The sequence below is a fragment of the Hippoglossus stenolepis genome, chromosome 2, assembly GCF_022539355.2.
Source record: "Hippoglossus stenolepis isolate QCI-W04-F060 chromosome 2, HSTE1.2, whole genome shotgun sequence".
Classification (NCBI taxonomy): domain Eukaryota; kingdom Metazoa; phylum Chordata; class Actinopteri; order Pleuronectiformes; family Pleuronectidae; genus Hippoglossus; species Hippoglossus stenolepis.
This window is the reverse complement of record NC_061484.1, coordinates 3,340,162-3,357,878: the sequence shown is the minus strand read 5'-3', so window position 1 is coordinate 3,357,878 and position 17,717 is coordinate 3,340,162. Positions and strand designations below refer to the sequence as shown.

The window sequence follows — 17,717 nt, the reverse complement described above, 5'->3', positions numbered from 1 at the left end:
CACCAACACATCAGCTGTTCAATCAAAGTTCTTACTTTTTTGTCTTTGCCTCGCTTTCTTCTTGTGTGTGTGTCTTTCTTTTTGCTGGTCGGAGAAATGCGGTGACTTTAGCTCCGTGTCTCTTGGGTCTGATTCACTGAATGCCGACACACACCCAGAGACGTACAGAGGGAGTTACCCTTGCTAATCACAGAGTGGGAGGGCACTCAACACACCACACAGCACACAGTCCCAGTTCCTCCACTCCTTCTTCCTGCTCTGTTTTCCTTCTCTCGTATTTCAAACAGAGCTGTATTCCCCTGTAGCTCCCCTAACTGAGTACTTTTTGTATAATTTTCTTTGGTTCAGGGAATTGATAGCTGTCTGCAAACCATATGTGTATGATCTTATGCCTTTTTTCTCTCCTGCTTTAAATCAATGCTCTTTGTTTTTTAGTTTTGTGTCAGTGATTTCACCAAACTGAAAGCAACAGGCAACAGATCATACACACTTTAAAGCATATGCACCGAGACTACAGCCTAAGTCTGGTGCGACCGGTCGTGCAGCCTACAAATGGAAACGTGACCTCTAGCATTCCTGTTAAAGAAGCAGAGTCCAGCTGACTGCTGGTAGAGCAGTTTCAGATGTCTCATAATACCTCAGTGTCTAGAGAGTGAACTCTGCCTGTGGTATTCTCATTGGTCCATGTGAGCAATGAGCACCTGACACTGCAGAGCATGACTGCACCAGGCAGCCCAACCTAAATACCCCATATACTGTAATACTAACTGACCTCACTGTAGCACTAGTTGCAAAAGAGCATGCTAAAAATACTGTAATATATTAATATTTGTCTGTGGTCAGGTCAAACACTTAATACAAATTGAAATGCAAAAAAAATTAATGTAAATATTTATATTGCGCATTTCTAGTCTTGATGACCGCTCAAAGTGCTTTACAGATCTTTTTTTTGTTGCCATTCACCCATTCACAAGCACATTCATAAAGTATATCTATCAGTCAGTGGGTTTGGTTCAGTATCTTGCCCAAGTACACTTTGGCATGCGGAATGGGGAAAACTGGGATTGAACCACTGACCCTCTGGTTAAAGGACTCCTGAGCCACAGCACCCAAACTAAAAGGATTTGTCACTTCCTGCGTGGGTTTCAAAACACAGGTAAAAAGCCTTTACATGGACAGGGATGATTGTGCCCTTTTGGGACATTGGAAGGCTTTTAATGTGAAAAGGTTGTGCAGGAAATGTCTCGTGGACAGTCGATTTACAGCATCTGAATAATTGTTAAATTGAAAGCTACTGAAAATAATTAGGAAATTGAATGAAAACAGCACGTCTGTTTAGCTGGACAGACACAGAGAACAAGTTCAAATATGACTATGTAAATATGTAGTCAAATCAAAAATCTGTACAAAAACATTACATAAATTAGGGTAAATCAAGGTGTCTTTCTGTAAACAACAAGTAAAAGACCTGAGATTGGAGGAAACTTTTGAGACATCAATTACTTAATGCCAGCACCTCTACAAGGCTGTAGGATGGCCCATGCTTATAGAGTCAATCTAACATACTTCTTTACCAGGTTCACCCTCTTATTTTAACATATTAGCTATGCAATTTTACCACTAAATGCAAAGAGACTACAGCTGAGTCTGATGAGAATATCATGAGTTAAACCAAAGTATTAGATGAATTTAAAACAAATATCGGCAAAAGCTTCATGCAATCAATCTTATACTGCAGAGATATAAGTCCGGACCAAACTGCTGGACCATCCCTAACATGACTACAATTTTAATAGCACCCTAATGACAGATATCCATAATGGACCAAATATTCATGATAAATGCACCAGTTAATAAGTTAAATTGGCTCAGAGCCCACCACTCGATAACATACCATCACTCTTACTTTGTGTGTCCTCTGGGGGGGCAAATAGGGTGCAAAGTCACTGTGATATTCAAATGTCTGATGCTGTTTGCAACATGTGTTTGTGTTTCACATGTGCGTGCCCAGAGTCCACAACCCAGATTCAGGCAGTCTGCATTTTGTCTTTAAATAGAAGCTGTCCAGTGGAGAAGGGAGTTTCCCCTTAATGAATGTATGCGCTTGTTAAGTGAAGTTCAGAAGCTGGCTTATACTTTATGGGTTTTTCTGCTTTTTCCAGAACATAGTAAATGTAGGGAGAAAAGTGCAAAAGCAATTACAATGCAGACTAACACTCACTTCCATTCACAGGAATACAGGCATGCAAATACAATGACAGCGTTTCACGTTTGTAAACACCAATGACACAGTCTACTGCACGTTACGTTAGCACTTACACTTGCGAAGCTTGTGTGTTTTCACACATTTTTGACTGTGGTATGATGGTATGTGTGTGTTTAGACAGCACACAGCCGACTGTAGCTTTCCACTCGCCACTCCCTTCCCCCCCACACTGAGCACTGAGTAATGTCGTAGGCTTCCACTGTAGGAAGCTGACTCACTGCAGTTTCACAGCAGCTGAGCCTGGAATAACTCCACAGAGATGAAGTGACTAAAACTGCTGTGAAAACAGACCCGAATGGTCAGCGTGGAAAGACAAAGGAAAATAAACAAAACCTCTGCACACAAATGCTGGTTGTTTGATTTGTCTTTTTGACAGTTTTCATGTATATCGAGCGTCATCATCATCATGTGCACATGCACAGCCAGGGGGCAGATAGCGTCCAATAATCAATCAATCAATCACATTGTATTTGTATAGCCCATATTTATGAATCACAATTTGTGTCCTGGGGCTTATCATCTTCTGTCCTACCCTCAACAAGAGTAGAGAATGAACGCTAATGAGGAGGTCATCATGAAAAGCTGATTCAGTGCCTGGAACTGTGTTTTATTATTAATTACAAAAATAGTGGTTGGCAATATTTACTGTTTCAATGATCTGGTCACAGCTCTGGGTGATTTTAAACTGCAGGAATAAATAATAAGTTATAAGAGTGTTTAAAGTTGATTATTAGATATTGCCTTGGCTCTGTGTTTGACTTGTGTTAGAGGAGCAGGCTGATGGAGCAGGCGGATGCCTTTGGGTGGAAGTTGTGTCACATTGTTGTAATGATATTCAGAGAATAGAATATTAGATGCTTATGTAAATTGCTATAACCATAGTGAGCAGTGTTTCCCAGCAGGCAAACAGCATGACATCATTGGTTTGTGCTGATATTGTGCTTTTAAGTTTAGTCCATGCTGTAAGTCGATGTTCTTTAGTCCTAACCTCATTTGTGTCACGCTAATCTCTATGAACGTATTCTGCATGTGAATATGCAGAATTATAAGGTCTTTGAGCACAGGTTTCCCTATAAATAACTGTAGAGATGAAATGGTACTATTTCTGGTAATCGCTCTGTAATTAGCATACACTATGTGGCCACAGTGCACAGCTGCTATTCACTAAGAAATAGTTAGAGCGCATAACAAGATGCCATGTTGACATTTATTTTGTTGTTGTGACAATCTAAACTAGATTAGATTAGGTTTTTGAGGTTTTTTAAACATTAGCGAGAGAAGCAAGGTCGCTGTTTCCACCTGCTTCCAGGTTAAATCTCTGCAGTTATTTTTTTGTACTCGCGTGAAACTAATTTAAACTTATTGCTCCATGAAAAGGAGAACACCAATCTAAAAACAGCATTATGCTTTCAAAATGTATCAGCAGTGAATTCATTTGTGGATCAAACTTGGACAATCTCCAGCGAGGCCGCTCAAGATGATGAGCAAAGTAATAAATGAAAATACCTGCTCCGAGCTGAGCCACTTCCTCCAGCTCTTTCTGAGTCTTGGCAGATGCAATGGCCTCTGGGAGTTTGATTGTGAAAGGCAGGACATCCCTAAGGAAAGAAAAACCAGCCATAAATATGACAAAAAACACAGGACAGAAAGTCATAGAGTTTAGATAGTGGGTATCTCTCATCATTACTGTTTAGTATTCACTACTTTCTGGTTAAAGTAATATTGCAGTTTTGTCAATGACACACCCTGACAAAAGTGATAATGCCATAAATCTAGTAAACAAACAGTAATAATATAAACATGTTGACACACCCTTTGTTTCAATTCATAGATAAACATCTCTTAAAATTGTGATTTGACATGTTGCTCAACCAAAACTCTGTGCTCCATCTCCACAGTCACCTCCACTGCTGTGTTTGTTATTGCTTGTGGCACAGTTTCCCACTGTTTCCCGTGTCTGCAGTTTGAGTCTGTCTGAGACCCTGGCACCAGCTAAAACAAGAAGTGAGAGCCCTGGGCACTGAGAGTTGACTGCTTACTCGACAAACCCTATTTTCACTTGTGGAGGTTCCATCCTCAAATCCCCTCTCATCACAGAGCAGCACACAGAGAAGCTGAAGGATGTGACAGATGGACAGACAGAAAAGGAAATGTGTATTTACCTGCTAATACAGTAGAAAGCCACTAGGCGAAACAGGTCTGCAAAACTTATACCAGATCCCTCGAGAGAAAACGCTGCAAACAAATGAAAATGCAAATTAAATGGCAGTCAATTGTAGTTCATCTATTCATTTAAAAAAAAAAAAAATCATCATGGCCCATTGTTTAAAGCTGCTTTTAATAAACAGATTCTGTGTGTGAATATGTAGAATCTGAAGGCATGGGACAAGGTTTTGGGGCTGGAGGCCCTCTTTTTTTCCGTAGAGCAAAAGAGCAGCTACACATTGAAATGCATCGGCTATATGTAGGTCAGTGATGGTGGAAAAATAAACTCAGAGTCCCCAGGCACTGATAAACCCCTCAGTTATACCTGCTACACCTTCCACTGAACTCAGCACTTCTGGCCATGCCAACCTCTGTTGAATTTGACTGATTTGGTTTTTGCAATGTTTAACCTGATTTTATTATTGTTGTAAAACATGTTGTACTGTTGCAATAAACATTTGAACGGGAGTTGTCTGACTGAACCATTTTAGAAATCCGCTTGTCTCATATCTTTCTCTGCTTTAATAGAAAAAGTATTGAATATTTGCATATTTAAAAATTGCATCATGGTGTAAATAAGCTGTTTCCAGTCCAATTTGAATTTTTGGGTGGACTATCCCTTTAAGAAACTTTCAAGAAATAATGTGTCCGTAATGAGCAAAGTGAAACTGTTAATTCACATGGCTGACTTGATACAGCACTGTGTGCAGTACGAGAGTCTCATTGAAGAGCAGCTGACCCACATCTAAAGGCCAAACCAGGCCAAAGGCACTGTGGCCCCTCCCATGTGTGCTGTCCTTTCAGTTCAGAGAATCCACAGCTGCTATGTCATCACACTTTGGCTTTGCAACAGCTCCGTTACTAACTTTCTGTGTGGAAGCACAACGCATGCAGGACGAGGTATTCTAATATTATGAGCATATTTAAATTGTATATTTTTTAAACATCACAGTTGATAAACACGCACAACACTAAATAAATGAATCTTACTGCACGCGTATGGCCTCCGATGTCAACAACGGGACAAATTGTAACTGAGGTGCACGTGTTAAATAAAGACCTTGTGATACATAAACTAGAATCGCAAGAAAAACAGCAAATAAATGGTTGAAATAGAAGTGCTTTGGATACAGATCATTATTTATCAATTTATACCAACACTTCTTTGGGACATCTATTTTAAAAATCAACATGGCCCACAATGCCAAGGTCTCTCTCTCTCTCTCTCTCTCTCTCTCTCTCTCTCTCTCTCTCTCTCTCTCTCTCTCTCTCTCTCACACACACACACACACACACACACACACACACACACACACACACACACACACACACACACACACACACCATTGTGGTACAAGCTGACGTGACCCAGGTCACACTCTCATTTCTCAGCTCTGTATGGGTTTATCTTTGTACACACTGAGGTGGACAGGAAACTTGCAGACCGAGAGTAGTGTGACCGCAGAGGTGCTTGTGGCAAAACGAGACATAATCAGGGAAGCAAAGGAAACTGGAAGAAAACTATTTGAACTTTCTGATCTGTCTTTGTCATTACAACAATTGAGTTAACGCGAATGAATTTTGCTATTAGAGAGAGAGAGAGAGAGAGAGAGAGAGAGAGAGAGAGAGAGAGAGATGCACTACGGTCCCAGAGATAATCAAAGTGCACAGTGAAGCTTCTGGGGTGAAACTTACTTTTTGTTTGTCGGTTCTTTTTATTTGGTTTCTGTTGAATTTTACACACTAATAGTTATTCGAAACACTGTTCCTTTAATATACTCTTTACATTGTGACCTGCCTGACAAACATCTGTGGTAAGATATTGCGTCTCAGTCAGATATTGCAAATACTAGATTATGTGGGATCATCTTTTGAGACAAACTTGGACCCAGAGTCTGACTTGTCAATGTATTTGACAGCCCCTGAAGCACGACTGATTTAATCCATGATGAATCCTGACTCCAGGTAGAGTCAGTTAAAACAATCATTTTACTCACTGTACTGGCTCTCTTTGACAGGAAAATGGCTGATGGGAGTTTCTGACTGATCCTGCTTCAGGCGCACAGACAGAACCTTTCTCTGCAGAGCAGCGGACTTCCTGACCAGGAATACCTGCACCGGAGAGGAATCATCCGTCAGGACATGTAAAGTAAGCTTAAAGAATATCAGGTGAACATTTGTATCACAGGAGGGTAACTCCTCACCCCTGGTGGCTGCTTGAGCAGAAAGCGACTGGCCTCCTCTTCACTGATCGCCAGCAGCAACCACACTGGGTGGGTTTGATTCAGCCTGTCCAACACGCTCATCCTCCTTCTCAAGGAGTCGTACCCAGAGTCCCGTTCACCCCCCACCCCGCAGCAGTGGTGGGACTGCAGGTAAACGCCGCTCACCTCACTCTCCAGCCTGGCAGCATGACAGAGAGAGGGACAGAATCAAACACTAATGCCATCTGCTGGTGATAATGAGCAGAGTAGTGAATACATATTTACAAATATTGTTGATCCTATTTAGCAGACAACTAAACCAAGCAGAGCACAGCAATAAAATGCTGTGCCTAATTGAGGCAGATATTATTATCAGATATTATCAGGAAAAAATTTGATGAGTCAGGCCGAGGAAAGTTTTGTCTAAAGCAGGAGAAATGTATGAAATACAACATTACCCCCGCAGCTCCATGGGCTCCTTGTCCGTAGTCGGAGAGGTCTGGACCATCTCCTTCTTCAGCTCCCCGATCTCCAGTGCAAACGTGTCAATCAGCTGCAAGAGGACAGAATGAGAGGCTTCCAGTGAATATCAGAAGGAGAAGTGGGAACAGGCATAAACGAAACTGACGACATCTCTCAAACATAGAATGCAAAGTAAGAAAGTGAGACTTTGGGACGGACAGGCTGCACTGGTCAGATCTGGAACAAAGGGCAGGGAAATAGTTAGTCATTTCTCCTGTATGTGGACTTCATTTCCTATAGACAGGAAACAAAGCATTGTAGAAAAAAATAAACACCACAACATTCAGAGCGGGCCACCAAACTTCCAAGGTTGTTTTGTAAAGACACACACAAAGAGATTTAAACATCTGGATAAATCTGGACAGGAAGCTTGTATGACTACATCCTCCACACCACACTGGACTCACTTGAGATAAAAGCTATCACCTGACATTGAAATCTGTCAACAAAAACATTAGTCAACAGAAGGTGACGGTGAAAGTGTGGTGAACAATGCTCATCATGCCTTTGTGCTGGAGTCTCTTATCACTTACACCAGCCTCAGAATGCACACCACCACCATCCAAACAAGTAAACAGGGAGAATGCTGTGTTGCTATTGGATTCAGAGAAGTGAGCTGAATCTAAAAAGTGAGCTGAATCTAAAAAAACATGTGTGTCTCGCCTCTGTGTTGTGAGAAAAGAGTGAATACATTTTTTCAAAGAAATCGTATTAGTTATTATCTGCATGCACTTGTCCCTTTGACTTCACAATATCTTCTTCACCACTGAAAACCACTCATCTCGAGTAAAAAACAACGTGGGAGTACATTCTGGTAAATTCATGCCTAAATCAGCACAGATAAACCAGATGCGCCCAAAAGGGACTTTATTAAAAACAGCCAGAGTTTGAAAGCTGCTCAGTTAAAGCCTACAACACAACTTGTTTTCATGTTGTCTTCTCTTTTCCTGCATTTTCCACATTCCCTCACTCCACATGTTAGAGCGCTCCCAGGGATTCAGGGCCTGCTGTAATATTACTGAGCAGATGTTGAAATCTGGACGCTCTGCACTGAGGATCTGGGTCAAACAATGCAAACAAAACAAGGCAGCCGCAGAGCACAGCGTAATGAAGACCAGAAATTTGAGGCAATCGAGGAAAGTATGTTGACATCAACTGCAGATGGAAAATTCCTGTCCTATTATCAGGGTTTCTTGATGTGGTAAACTCCAACCATGTAGTTCAAAGTCAAAGAATCACTCAGAAATATTCTTAAAGTGTAGGATTTGGTTTTTATAAACACTTTTTTATGTCTGAACCAATGCTTCCATTACACATTTCAACCAATAGGAGGCATCCTCTTACAAACTATTCTCCACCAGGCAGGCTGCAGGCCAGACCACAGTAACCACAGACCCCCTCGCAGGATAAGTCTATGGACTTAGTGGAGCCAGCTCTGACACTCTCTCAGCGTTCTGTCAGGTTAAAACTCAATCATACGACACAAATCGACAGGTCAGCTCCAGACTGAAAACAATGCAACTCAAACTGAGTCTGGTGACGCTCAGTCTTGTGGTGACAGAGGTGACTATTCCAGTCTCCACAGCCGACCGGAGACAGCCAGCGAAACGTGTCATTTTCTTCTCAAGAGCTTTGAGGAGCCTAAAATCAGAAGCTGCAATCAGCTGAAGTGGCAGCGTAAACTGACCGACCCCTGAATTAGTGCTGAGTGACTGCAGCTAATCCCGGAGAGGGAAAACGTTCGGAAAAACAAGCTTTCTCTCCTTCCAGTCCTCGAAAGCAACAGAGAGGCTGTTGAAGGTACTTTATTAGTGTGTAACTTGATTTGCACTATAGTTCATGGGACACATGGACCATCAGTGTTTAGAGTGGAGCTCATGCTGTTCCGTCAAATAATCAACTGTCAGAAATATCATCAACTATTTTAAAAATCTGTTTTGAAAAAACCTCCTCTGGTTTCCTGCTCGTCTCAGATTTTTCTCTGCTTTATTAGAAAATATTGAATATGTGCATATTTAGGAGGTGCATCAAGGTTTGACAAAAATAATAATAGTTAAAAATTAGTGTTAAGATAATTAAGTAAGTATTTCCCAGTCTGTTCACTAATAACTCATCATTATCTACTAGTGTAGGTTTGTTCTAATCAATGTTGTATATACTGTTATTTTGTTGCCGCACCTTGTTAAGCCCTATGAGACAGATTGTGATTTGTGAATATGGGCTATAAAAATAAAATTTGATTGATTGTTATTTTTCATACATTGCATGTCGGCTATTTCAGAGGTCTGTTAAACAACCTAAACAATCTTCAGATCCAAGTTCACAATTTTTTTTAAATAGAAGCTCTGTAATTTAGCTAAATATGAAGCATTTTTAGCAGTAAAACAAACATAGTGCTTTTACTTTGAAGACAATTTAGTACAGAAGTGATCTATGAATGTTCCTGCCTTGATGGAAATCAGCAGTTTGATATGGTGAAATAAAAATAATCTAGTTATCAAAATGATCTGGTGGCTATTTTGACCTGTGGTTTGACTAAGTTTGACCCACTGCTGTAGTTAAACGGAGGAATTAGAAGAAGACATTCAACTCTGTCCGCAGACTGAAGGCACACTGCCCCGCCCCCCACTGACTGCTACATAGCACTGGTCGTCTGTTTATTAAATCTTATTAATATTGAACATATCTCATGTCAAAATCAAACCAAACTTGGTAACGCACTTACTTGGGCAATTTACAATAACATGCCAAGTGTGAAGCAGACCTTTGTGAAATTATAAAGTTTAAAAATTGCTCATTGACTAATGATTCATTAATATAGTATCTTCCAGTCTGTTCTCTAGTAACTTATCACAATCAGAATATTCAGAAACTACTCATTACTGATTCATTATTAGCTTGCTATGGATTTGATACTGATCAAGTTATTAGACTAAAAAATCGGGGGCCAGGGTCTGCTTCAGTGCTGCAATAATTTGCACAACACAAACACACAACAGTGAGAGGGGCCCGGCAACTACTTTTTGCCCCAGGGCCCCGGAAAGAGTTAATCCAGCCATGGAAAGAAGTAGAAATATTGTTATTACCTTCTGTTAATAGACAGGCATTGAATTATCTGAATGAAAACGGGTAATGAGGCCAGAGGAGAAGACATGGGAAATTCCTGAGCTATAAAATGAAGGTCAGTGAACACGAGAGCTGCAGAGTGACTGGATCTGGGCAGAGTGCCGTGTGCAGCTCTAATGGTGGCGCCCATGCTGGCCTTTTTTCACACTGACAACATTAAGAGGAAAAAGACTGATATTCAGGAACACACTCCATAACAAGAGTGTGCGTGTGTCACTAACTTTTATAAACCTAACCCACTTTATTCATCTGGGTTTGTTTCCACTTTTATTGACTCCATCCTCTCTGCACGACACAAGTATACACAGACATGTGTCTCTGTGTATGTGTGTGTTTCTGTAGAGGTAAGTGATTCTCTGCATGTGCTGCTGTTAAAGCCATGAATGGAGTCAATGGGAAACTATGTGTTTGGTTTTGTCACACAGACACAGACACACACACACACACACACACACACACACACACACACACACACACACACACACACACACACACACACACACACACACACACACACACACACACACACACACACACACACACACACAGAGCACTTTCACAGAGGTAGCAGAAGGAAAAAGCTGCAAAGGAAATGAGAGGCGAGACAACATTCAGTTCTGTTTCATAGTTGTGGTCTAACAGTGTCGTCTGAAGCTTTAAAAGTGGCTGTTCGTGCATTTCAGCTGGATGAAGTGAGCAGACGCTGTCAGGTGAAAACTGCAACTTTTACACAGCATGCATCTCAGGTTTGAGGTGCCTTGCTCAATGGCATTACACAGATGAGTGAGATGGAGCAAGAAGTACAGGGCTGCAGCTGCTTTAAATACAGAATGTAAAGTAAGTTATATGAAACACAACATAACAAAAACCTATTGGGATTAATAAATACAGATTAGTCACAAGGGAGGGATGAACAGACGATTGTAGGATTTTAACGTCAAAAGCACAACTTCTGTTTTGTTGCTGTAGATAAACCAGGTAGGATAAACACAAAGTTTTCCACATTCACTCTGCATCATAGACTGTTTATAAAAAAGCTCTGCACACAACGTCCAGCACACAAACAATACGTGACAGTATTGACCTCCGACATGTACAAACTCTATTTGCCTCCTGAATGGGTCTTGGATGAATTTACGCCTGTACCCCTGTAACAGTACAAATTAAACAGCAGCAATAGGTGTCACAGATTCCATTGTGTATTTAAATTTATTGCATTGTTATGATGACACAAAATCTTTGTTCCTGGCATAGGCCTGCATTGTCAATGTGTAGCCCTACGTCCACTTTTGAGGGACTCCTCCTTCTAACCGTGTCTCCTGTGTCACCTCTCCCCTTTCTATTGTTGTACTCCATGGGAGAAGAACGTGACATTACGATCATTTGTTTGTGTATATTAGCTTCTTGTGTATTTTACACTGTCACGTGGTAGAACTCTATCTGACTGTAATCCGACAAAGAAATCCAATAAAAACTTCTTCAATTTGACGTCACATGTGCTGCAAAAAGTCCCAACACATGCAAATACAGAAAAGTGCTGCAAATACAGAAAAACGACAATGGAAATGTTTCCAGGGGACCCAAAAAAGTGATGAACCCGGCTGTAGTTCAATGCTTTGTGAAGTTCCACCACCACTAACGAGTAGCAGACTTCAATAACTTCAACTACAGCAGATGTGTCGTCAAATTGATGACCCTAACCCTAACCCTAATTTACACGTGTTTCTTCTATTTGCATGTGTTTTTCTTCATTCGCAGTGCGTTGAGCTCTCCCTCTGCCACCATATATGTAAATGTTTACACGGAACCAAACACTGCCCCCATCTGTGATCTTAACATCTTGTTATGTCTTCTTCTTGTCCCGCGATGCCAGTTCTCCTGTTTACAAAGATATAAATCTGTGATAGTCTCCACTGCCAACATGAAGGGGGAATAACAAACCTCCCCTACTCTGTGTTCGCACCTTTTATATAGAACAGTGAAGCAGAATACAGGTGCAACGGGCTTAGAGTGAATGTTAGCGGAGGAGAAAACTGCAGAGGCTAAAGAGATACAGAGATAAAGAGAAGCAGAAAAAGGGAGTAAGACAGAGAGGGAGAGCGAGTTTCATTACTCCTGTGTATGTGTTTGTCAGGCAGCCAACAAGTGCAGCTGGCTTTCCTCATTTCCAGCACTGCTTCAATATGTGGCAGAAAGCAAAGGGAAACTGGAGAAAACATACAGCTCCACTTGAAGATCTCATCAATCAATACTCAATTACATTTCCTGAAAGTATGAAGGAAAGTGCTCAGTCAGAACAAACAGTGTGAGGATAAAACCTTGACAGTCTCTGAGTGAATAAATCCATAAATTATCTTGTGACTTCACAAGTAAGAGTTTCTGAGAGACATGGAACTAATGCAATGTGAGCGTCAGCAGACAGATTTGTATATGAATGATGCTTGCAACAACTATAAACTAATCTTTACACATGGTGTGTATGAAACGATTGATGATGTTCACTTGACTAGAATGCAGGTAATCAATTCATTACTGTTGATCACGTGGTGTAGCAGATCTTTGGTAAATATAAGTATATTGACATTAATTGATCTACAATGTGTATATTAAAGTGATTTACACCAAAACTGTTTTCATTACACATCCAGAGGAAAGTCCGGACTTTCACAACACAGAAATCTCTGGAGCATTGAGCTGCAGAGATTACACCTTTTTGTTTACAGCAGAGTTTATCACCACAAACTCTCTTGACATCTTCGTTGCTGTCTTTAACTTGGATGGCCCCGCTTTTCCATTATTTGTTTTCTTAATTTTTTTTTCATTTTTGCATCCGTCGCGTGTTCGAACTTTCATCAAACCCCCCCACCCACTCGCTGGCAGTGAATCCTGCAGAGGATCTCCCGTGTTCTTACACCAGCTCCTCCGGACTTTCTGCAGACGATTTTACGAGGAGACTGGACCGAAAACTCAGCAAAAAGTCTGGAGGATCTGACTCAGACATTTGCTTTCACACATTTCAGTTCAGTGCATGTCTGAAAGCAGCTCAAAATTCCTCTCCCCTCTCCTTACACATTGGTAGTGGAGAAGTTTGCCTTTATGTTCGTTTTAATGGTGTGAAACAGGGTGAGTAAACAGTAGAAAGCAGCATGGAGACCACTGACTGAGACTCTGTACACACCTGGTGTTAATATGTGTTTTTTGTTATCCCATCACAAGTGGACAGCTCTACGTACAGGTGTGAACGCACTCAGATCGGAGAGCGATCCAATCACGCAGACCACATTGGGAGGTGGTCTGGGCCACATGTGTCCACATTCTTTTAGCAGTAAGAACGCGAATGCATCCTGGGCCACAGATCAAGGACCAGCTCAGCTGACGTCCACCTTTTTACTCTTATCTGTGCCCATACACTGATTTGTTTGTGGCCATCGCCAAAATATCAAAACTGACCACAACATCATAACTGATACTTTTCCTAAATTGGTGAAATCTAACTGGTGAAAGCTGCACGAGATTCATTCAGCGTGACTCCTCTCCCTCTCATGCCGACACACAGACACACAAACAGTGACATCAGACACATCTGTAAACTCAGACTTGTTCAAAACAACATCATTTAGTTTTAACTAACAGAAATGACAGACGGGTCAATTTGCATGAAGAGCGGGAAAGTGAGATCCGATCACAAGTGATCACAGGAGAAACATTCCGGATGCATTTTAATATTAGGTGTGAGCGGATGCAACTAACAAATTTCACTTTTTATCGTATCCTTTAGAATGGATGTTCTGACCTGTTATACCAGGTCTGAACAGGGTCTGAATTACAGTGGTTACTTTTTACCTCTGCCAAGGACCCCTGTCCCTTTGTTGGTTGATTTGTAAGAAAGATTACACAAAAACAACAGAATGGATTACCACTAATCTTGGTGTAAGGGTGCAGTATGAGTCAGGAAAGAACTCGTGAAATTTTTGTGTGGATCCAGGATGTTTTCCCCCTTTCTTTAACATTATGAGATTTTCAACATTTTCAACATTTTCTCAGGGAATAATTCATGGATCTTGATGAAAAACAAATCTGTCGTATTTGGAAAAAAATAGTTATTTATGAGTGTGTGAAATTTGGTGCAGCTTATTTGAATTAAATTTTTATATATTTTACTTCCGATTCTTCAAACTCAACCCCACCTGGAGGTGTTTGAGCTCTTCCTGAACAGTGACAGAAGGAAGTTGTGGCTGACATGGAAAAGAAAGAGGTTTTGGACAGAACTTACTCAAAAAAGGGACAAAGTTATTGTCTGTTTGGCTGTTTCTGTCTTCTAAACACAAGTTGAGTCAGCCAAAAAAAGACATCAACTGGAAGATAAACAGGAAGTGAAACTTTAACAAAACCAAGGGAGTTTTGGAAAGTCCCCAGTGTCATCATTACCTTAAAGAAGCTGCCGCTCCTGTCTGTCAGGCCGCTGGGGGGATTCTCGGCTGAAGAGCTGAAGGCCATGTTGTCTTCCTGTCCTCTCACGTCTGAGTCTGTGTGTGTGTGTACGTCTCAGACAGTGTCAGCAGGCGCCGGAGCTCTGTGGGTCAAAAACACACTTCACTTCAGATACTTCAGCTGTGGTGCAACCAGAGGAAATTCCTGCTTTGGCCACAGCAGTATTATGGAAGTGCTGGCCTGCTGGAAGGCTTTCTGTCTGTCTCGTCCTCCTCTCCCTCCCTCTCTTCACCTCTGCTTTCTCTTCATCACTCCTTTGTCTCACCATCAGACCTTTTTTAAAAATCTCATTCCAATCCTCTGCTTATTTTTGTTTGAACCAGTTTCCACTCACCTGCCTCTCCCATTTCCTTCCATCAAATTTTCACTCTCTTTCTTTTTCCAAGAATTTGTTCCCATGTTCTCATACATACATAATTAATTTTCCATTTTGGCGAGCCTCACTTTAAGAACAGCTGCCCTTCTTTCCCAACCATCATAGCAAAGTTTTTAGGCCTCTGGGCTTTGGTAGGACACTAGTGATGGATCTGATGGAATTGAACAACCTGAAAATTATCTCAAATTAGCAGAAACTCTATTTAACTCAGATTAAATCGTTGCATCTTCTTATTATATCTTATTGTTTTTGTTTTCCCTTTCTTCCTTGGTCAGATTCACTTTCGTTTTCTTAACTTTCTTTGTGCTGGTGATGTGTCCTTCCCATATCTCTCTGTTTCACTCTCTTCTGTCTTTCTTTCCCGTCCAGCTGAAACCTTCAGGCTAGTCCTTCCCTTCCTGGCTGATGTTCAAGGTCCTTGCGAACCAGGAGATGCTCTGTCGATTGTCCGCCCCCACATGCATTTTTATCTCACATAGCAAGGAAGCCCCCCCACCCCTTACCCCCTAATTGTAGGGCGAAAGGGAGCAAGGGAAACTCAGAGGAGCATGTCAGGATACTTTTGGATAACTAAATGTAAATGGTAAATGGTCTGTGTTTATATAGTGATTATCTGGTGCCGTTGTTATTGCATAAAAGACATACTACTATGAAATGTTAACTTCTTCTCTAACTCTTGGTGCATGGGGCACCAGTTTTCTTTTCTTGGAACAGTGGTCATGCCACATACATTTAACCCCAATGAAATTGATTCATCATTATCAGGCAAGCTGAGCCTAAGGTCATATATTATGAAATTACAGACCTTTCAGTGTCTCTGAGTTTCATAATTACAGCTGTCACCATGTCCGAATTAACCTGTTAAACGCCCCGGGGCCAAAATTCGACTCCATCAACAACAGTATATTTATATTTATGCTTTTATACTTGGTTCCATGTTTGTCAGTTGATTTGTAATCATCATACGACACACAACTTTTCAAACTAATTTGCAAGTAATCAAATTGCCAAAAGGCCACAGACACATAATGAGCCTGGGGCTTCTGGGGTCCTCGACAATCCACATTGCCGTTGGTGATTCCAGCCTCGGCTGCATGCCTCATATGCTGTAGACATGTAACTGTAACTAACATCTATAACAACTGTAGTGCTGCTAGTCCAACAATCACTTACTTCACATAAAGTAAAAAGACTACAAATTTGAGGATTAATTGACTGATTGTTAAAGTAATTTCTGTATTTTATAATATTGTAAATTCAGGCAGAATAAAGGCCATGTGATTACCACAGTCTTTATATGAATGTGACTTGAACGAGTTGTGTTTACATTGGCTGTCAAGACATTTCACTCAAGACCACATGTGAAGATGAGACATGAAAAAAAGGGGATCACCAAAGCATGATGGACAATGTTTGAATCCACAATCTAGTCAATAGCTGTTGGGATAATGGTGAACAGAGCGGTCCTCACATCCATAGAGCAATCTGAGAGATGATTCATCTTCTTATCAAGAACAAACTTTAATAAGTTTAATACATACAGAAAAGTAAAACAGAAACAAAGTCAGTGAGGTCAGTTACAGTAAATGTTATCTAAATATGTGGTGACCTGCACAAAGTCTGAGACCGTTTCCTGAGTGTCTCAGAATGGAACTGATACTGTATCTGTCTGCCACGATGGTTTCATTTCCACAAAGGGAAGTGAAGAAACAAAGAAGCCTGAGCGCACAAGGGAAAAATGTAAGGATGAACTTTACAAAGTGATTCCTACTGAGGAGATTCCTGTAAATCAGTGAGTGATGCTTCTCTGTGTCCTCACACTGTTGATTCTGCAACAGATCTGCACTCAGTGACGGTGCCAACACAAACTCTGACAGAAAGGTAAATAATGTTTCCACATGCATAAACCTCCTGAGCCTCAGACACAACACAGAGCATGCTGGGTACTGTAGGAACTACGAAACAAGATAACATCCCACCAGGGCAGCTCCTCTTCACCCCCCCACAGAAGCCCCAGGTTCATTATGTGTCTGTGGCCTTTTGGCAATTTGATTACTTGCAAATTAGACCTACCAAGAGTTAGAGAAGAAGTTAACATTTCATAGTAAGTATGTCTTTTATGCAATAACATCGGCACCAGATAATCACTATATAAACACAGACCATTTACCATCAAACTCTTCATTAATGTCTTTTCCTCAATCACAGATCACTGTGTGTATCTGTGTGTGTGCAGCCTATATATGTGCAGGTGTGTGATCCTCATCTGCAAGTAAACAAAGACACATCTGAGCATGCGCCCCTCCCTCACGCCCTCCCCACCCCAGCACAGAGACACACTGTTCCTGAGGTAAACACACATGTGCGCAGAGACATGTCTATAAAATACACTATGCTAATAGACTCTCCAGTTCTCTCTAATTCTCCATAAAGAAGCAGACTGTGAGACCCAGCCGACCCCCACACACACACACACTTCATTGTGTTTTGTACAATTATAATGAATCAAGAATGACAGCAGGACTTC

The 17,717-nt window shown here is 41.1% G+C and overlaps 1 protein-coding gene across 3 annotated transcripts in view; it reads right to left on the bottom strand.

The window, feature by feature from the left end:
* The window catches only part of LOC118117302 (ras and Rab interactor 2), a 36,866-nt gene that overhangs the window by 12,108 nt on the left and 7,041 nt on the right, over positions 1–17,717 (bottom strand). For all 3 annotated transcript variants that reach the window (XM_035169445.2, XM_035169436.2, XM_035169425.2), the window contains 6 exons: positions 14,752–14,896; positions 7,134–7,228; positions 6,676–6,874; positions 6,469–6,583; positions 4,429–4,501; positions 3,773–3,864 (listed from right to left, as the gene is read on the bottom strand). In XM_035169445.2, the coding sequence (XP_035025336.1) occupies positions 3,773–3,864; positions 4,429–4,501; positions 6,469–6,583; positions 6,676–6,874; positions 7,134–7,228; positions 14,752–14,820 (643 nt within the window). In that variant the 5' untranslated portion in view covers positions 14,821–14,896. The remainder of the gene's footprint in view (positions 1–3,772; positions 3,865–4,428; positions 4,502–6,468; positions 6,584–6,675; positions 6,875–7,133; positions 7,229–14,751; positions 14,897–17,717) is intronic.